This window comes from Mauremys mutica, chromosome 12 (genome assembly GCF_020497125.1).
Source record: "Mauremys mutica isolate MM-2020 ecotype Southern chromosome 12, ASM2049712v1, whole genome shotgun sequence".
NCBI classification, from domain to species: domain Eukaryota; kingdom Metazoa; phylum Chordata; order Testudines; family Geoemydidae; genus Mauremys; species Mauremys mutica.
Window position 1 is genome coordinate 28,988,157 of NC_059083.1, and position 5,477 is coordinate 28,993,633.

Consider the following 5,477-nt stretch of genomic DNA (forward strand, 5'->3'; position numbering starts at 1 on the left):
AGCCGGGAGAGGGGAATCTCCAGCAGGGCCCTTCCCGCTGCTCCCCCCCCAGGAGCCTCTCCCAGGGCAGAGCCCCCGGCCCGGCCCGGCCCCTGCCCCGGGGGGCCCCGCTCGGAGGGAAGGTGAGAGAGACCCGCCCCCCCCCGGCACCCCCGGGCTGCAGGGGGAGGTTTGGCCCCAGGCTGCTCCCAGCGGAGCTGGCTGCGATTCCCGCCCGGGGCCCGGGAAAGCTGCCGCCGGGATCACGTTACCCCCCGCCCCCCATCCGCTGCTTTGTTTCCCGGCCCCTGGCCGCAGCTCAGGGAGATCTGAGGCGGGGGGAGGGGGATATTACCCCACCTGCTGAGCGCGTGGGCCCAGCCTGAGCCCCGGGGGCAGCCTAAGGAGAAGCCTGACCCGCTCCCCACAGGGGCCCTGCACCCACCTCCGCACTCAGCTGTGACTCTCAGCCGGCCTGGAAACCAGAAGGTTTATTGGTCGCTGGGAACACAGCGTAGAGCAGAGCTTGTTAGCACAGAAATCAGGAGCTCCCAGCAAAGTCCATCTGGGGGGGAATCCAGAGTCCCGAGCCCTGGACTCTCCCCGCTGAGTCCCAAACCAGGAGGAAACAGAGGCACACACACTATTCAGAGAAAAAAATCAGAACATTCCTGTTTCATCCCACCCCCCTGAGACCAGCCCAGGGGCACTTTCTCCAGTGGCTGGAACCCCTCTAACCACACCAGCCCCTGAGCCTCCAGGTGATGGAGAGACCTGGGGAAAGGGCTGGAGCCGGGCAGGGAAATGACTCTGCACAAAGGGCCCCTTTCAGGGACCAGCTGGGGAGTTTGGCCTACAAGGGGAGGGGCTCCCTGTGTCGGTGAGTCCCAGAGCTGCTGCCCTCAGCGGCACAGCCGGGTTCAACCCCCGTTAGCAGTGTCAGTGGCTGAGCTGCCTGATGAGAGCAAAGGCCCAGGGCAATGGGGCAGTCGCCCATTCCCCCAGGGCGAGGGAAGACGATAAAAGGGAGAGCGGAGAGACTGGAAGGGGCTGCTGGAACAGGTCAGTGGCAAGTGGGGAGAAGAGGAAACATTCCCCCATTTCTGAACCAGGACTCTGCCCTGCTCCGTGTGCTGGGGGGGACAAGGAGCTCTCACCTTCTCCCACCTTCTCAGCAGGGTGGAAGTGGGATTGGGATTCTGTTTCTCCAGGCCTCTCCCCCTTCCCCCCATGACTAGCAGGATTGTGGCTGGAGCAGCAGGTGCTGAGTGGGGGACTCTTGTTGTTCCAGATGCCGGTGACCTTCGAGGAGGTGGCTGTGTATTTCACCCAGGGGCAGGGGGCTCTGCTGGACCCCGCTCAGAGAGCCCTCTACAGGGACGTCATGCAGGAGAACTACGAGACAGTGACCTCGCTGGGTAAGAGATTCCTGGCACCTTGCATATGGGAAGCTGCAGAGGGTCTGTGTGTCTCACACTGCAATGAGACCAGGGTGTCAAAACCTAAGGCACAGGGGTTTAACACTGGAGCTGGGTGTGCACCACAATTCCCCTCACCTCCCCAGATGTCTGCCTCCCCCAAGGGGGCTCAGCGACCACGTTCCCGTCCTCTTGGGTTCCACATTCCCCAGCAGAGCACAGGGACAGGTGCCGCTCAGGGAATGTCCTTTCTGACAAATACTCCCACTTTCGGAGGGACGCTTTCAGTCCTCCACACACCCTGATCTAATCTGATTTCACTCCCTGCACAGGATTCCCCCTTCCCAAACCTGACCTGATCAGCCAGCTGGAACGAGGGGAAGAGCCGTGGGTGCCCGATCTCCAGTCCTGTGAGAGAAGAGAGATCCCGAGAGGTGCCCACACAGGTGAGGACTGACACAAGAAAAAAGTTGAGAATCCCCCAAATGAGGTATCAGTAAATGCCCTCAGTTCTTTCCTCTTCTCACCCAGGCCAGGGCAGCAGGCAGCAGATGTCACTGACATCGCTTCCCACATGTCCTGTTCACTGCAGGAGTTTCCTTCCCTACTTTCCGTCTTTTTAAAAGTTTGGGTGGGAAGTGGAGGCAGAATCCAGTTGCTCCGTCTGTGCAGCTTTAGTATGTTGGGTTTTCCCTCGGTGCTATTCCTCTGAATTTCTCCCCAGCACAATGACTCCTCTTTGGATTGTGTCTCCCAGCAGGTAACGAGACAGTGAGTGAGAACGAGGAGGAGAATCAAGAGAAGGAAGTTCCTGGGCATGGAGAATCACAGGGGACCTTTGTGGGAAGAGCTGAAGGGAATTTTTCCCAGTGCTGGGAACAGGGAGATGATGGGGAAAATTGGCGGAGGTCAGATAGGCTTCCGGGAAACCACTCAAGGAAGCAAATGGATAAATCTATCATATGTGGGGAAGGACACAGCGATCCCACAGCCCGACAGACAACCTCCAAGAAAGACAAAAGTTATGAATGTCCTGGTTTTGGGAAAGGAATCATTCTGAAACCACAGCTTGTTACACCTCAGGAAATCCAAACTGGAAAGAAATCACTTCAATGCTTGGACTGTGGGGAAAGCTTCAATAACCGCTCAGATCTTAATAACCATGGGAGAAGCCACACAGGAGAGAGACCCTCTCAGTGCCTTGAGGGCAGGAATTGTTTAAATTTGAAGTCAACACTGATTACACACCAGACAGTCCACACTAGAGAGAGACCCCATAAGTGCTTAGACTGTGGAAAAAGTTTCATACAGAAGTCACACCTTGTTGCACATCAGGTAATCCACACTGGAGAGAGACCCCATCAGTGCTTAATCTGTGGGAAAAATTTCGTATGGAGGTCAGCCCTACTTAGTCATCAGGCAATCCACACTGGAGAGAGATCCCATAAGTGCTTAGACTGTGGAAAAAGTTTCATACAGAAGTCACACCTTGTTGCACATCAGGCAGTCCACACTGGAGAGAGACCCCATCAGTGCTTAATCTGTGGGAAAAATTTGAAACGGAGGTCAATCCTTCTTATACATCAAGCAGTCCACACTGGAGAGAGATCCCATAAGTGCTTAATCTGTGGGAAAAGTTTCATATGGAGGTCAGGCCTTGTTTTTCATCAGAGAAAACACACGGGAGAGAGACCTCATAAGTGCTTAGAGTGTGGAAAAAGTTTCATAGAGAGGTCAGGCCTTGCTAAACATCAGATAATCCACACAGGAGAGAGATCCCATAAGTGTTTGGACTGTGAGAAAAGTTTCACACAAAGATCATATCTTATGGAACATCAGAAAATCCACACTGGAGAGAGACCCCATAAGTGCTTAGACTGTGGAAAAAGTTTCATACAGAGGTCAGCCCTTGTCAAACATAAGGCAATCCACACTGGAGAGAGACCCCATAAGTGCTTAGACTGTGGAAAAAGTTTCATGCAGAAATCAACCCTTCTTATTCATCAGGCAATCCACACAGGAGAGAGACCCCACAAATGCTTAGACTGTGGGAAAAGTTTTATACAGAGATCAGCCCTTCTTCTTCATCAGGCAGTCCACACTGGAGAGAGACCCCATGAATGCTTAATCTGTGGGACAAGTTTCATACGGAGGTCAGACCTTGTTAAACATCAGGAAATCCACACTGGAGAGAGACCCCATGAATGTTTAGACTGTGAAAAAAGTTTTGTACGGCGGTCAAGCCTTCTTGCACATCAAAAAATCCACACCGGAGAAAGACCCCATAAGTGCTTAGAGTGTGGGAAAAGTTTCATACGGAGGCCTGGCCTTGTTAAACATCAAGCAATCCATACAAGAGAGAGACCATAAGAGTTCTGAAAGTGTGTAAATGCTATTTGGGACCATTCCAAGAAATAGAGACTAGAGCTTTGAAATGTAACCTGGTGTTGTTAAGAAATTGAAAGGAGATAGTCGTGCTGTTGATTAATTGCAATTAACTCACATGATTAACTCAAAAAAAATTCATCGTGGTTAGAAATATTAATCTTGATGAATCACATTGTTAAACAATAGAAGAGCAATTGGAATTTTTTTGGATGTTTTTCTACGTTTTCTTATATATTGATTTCTATCACAACAAAGAAGAGAAAGTGTACAGTGCTCACTTTATATTATTTTTATTACAAATATTTGTACTGTAAACATGCAAAATAAAAATAGTATTTTCCAATTCACCTCATACAAGTACTGTAGTGCAATCGCTTTATCAGGAAAGTGTAGCTTAAAAACACAGATTATTTTACTTACATAAGTGCACTCAAAAATAAAGCAATTAAAAACTTTAGAACCTACATGTCTATGTTCGTTTTCTGCCGCTCACTAAGGCAAACAAGTTTGTTTACATTTACGGGGGAGAATGCTGCCTGCTTCTAATTTATGATGTCACCGGAAAGTGTGAGAAGGTGTTCACATGGCGTGTTTGTAGCTGGCCGTGCAGGTATTTATGTGCAAGATATGCTAAACCTGCCTATGTCCCTTCATGCTTCAGCCACCATTCCAGTGGACATGCTTCCATGCTGACGATGCTCATTTAAAAAAAATGTATTAATTAAATTTGTGACTGAACTCCTTGGAGGAGAATTGTATGTCCCCTGTTCTGTTTTACACACATTGTGCCAAATATTTCATAATATGGAAGTCACGGATAATGACCTAGCACATGTTCATTTTAAGGACACTTTCACTGCAGATTTGACAAAACGCAAAGGAAGTAACCATCTGAGATTTCTAAAGGTAGCTACAGCATTCGGCCCACGGTTTAAGAATCTGAAGTACCTTCCAAAATCTGAGAGGGACGAGGTGTGAAGCATGCTTTCAGAAATCTTAAAAGAGCAACACACTGGTTGGGAAACTACAGAACCTGAAGCACCAAATTAGAAAATCAGCCTTCTGCTGGTGGCATCTGACTCAGGTGATGGAAATGAACTCATGTTGGTCTGGTCTGCTTTGGATCGTTATCGATTAGAACTCGTCATTAGCATGGAGGCATGTCCTCTGGAACGGTGGTTGAAGCAGGAAAGGACACATGACTCTTTAGCGCATCTGGCACATAAATATCTTGCAACACCAGCTGCAATAGTGCCACGAGAACGCCTGTTCTCACTTTCAGGTGACATTGTAAACAACAAGCGGGCAGCATTATCTCCTGCAAATTGTAACCACACTTGTTTTTCTGAGTGATTGACTGTATAAGAAGGAGGACTGAGTGGAGTTGTAGGCTCTAGTTTTATATTGTTTTATTTTTCAACGCAGGTATTTTTTGTACGTAATACTACATTTGTAAGTTCAACTTTCATGATAAAGAGATTGCACTACAGTACTTGCACTTGGTGAATTGAAAAATACTATTCTTTTGGTTTTTTACAGTGCAAAAAAAGGCATGGAGAATGGCGTGGATTGCACCCTCAGCAAGTTTGCAGATGACGCTAAACTGTGAGGAGTGGTAGATATGCTGGAGGGTAGGGATAGGATACAGAGGGACCTGATGAGGTTCAATAAGGACAAGTGCAGAGTCCTGCA

The 5,477-nt window shown here is 49.1% G+C and overlaps 1 protein-coding gene across 2 annotated transcripts; it reads left to right on the forward strand.

Moving 5' to 3' along the window:
* The first annotated feature begins 1,345 nt into the window (after window positions 1–1,345).
* On the forward strand, window positions 1,346–3,989 carry LOC123346097 (zinc finger protein 585B-like). 2 transcript variants are annotated; one of them, XM_044983314.1, is made up of 3 exons: window positions 1,346–1,397; window positions 1,730–1,843; window positions 2,155–3,989. In XM_044983314.1, exons 1-3 carry the CDS (start codon window positions 1,364–1,366, stop codon window positions 3,765–3,767), a joined length of 1,761 nt encoding a protein of 586 aa, XP_044839249.1. In that variant the 5' UTR covers window positions 1,346–1,363; the 3' UTR covers window positions 3,768–3,989. The 2 variants fall into 2 exon arrangements, with proteins under 2 accessions (XP_044839249.1, XP_044839250.1); XM_044983315.1 differs by having other exon boundaries at window positions 2,158–3,989.
* The last annotated feature ends 1,488 nt before the right edge of the window (window positions 3,990–5,477 follow it).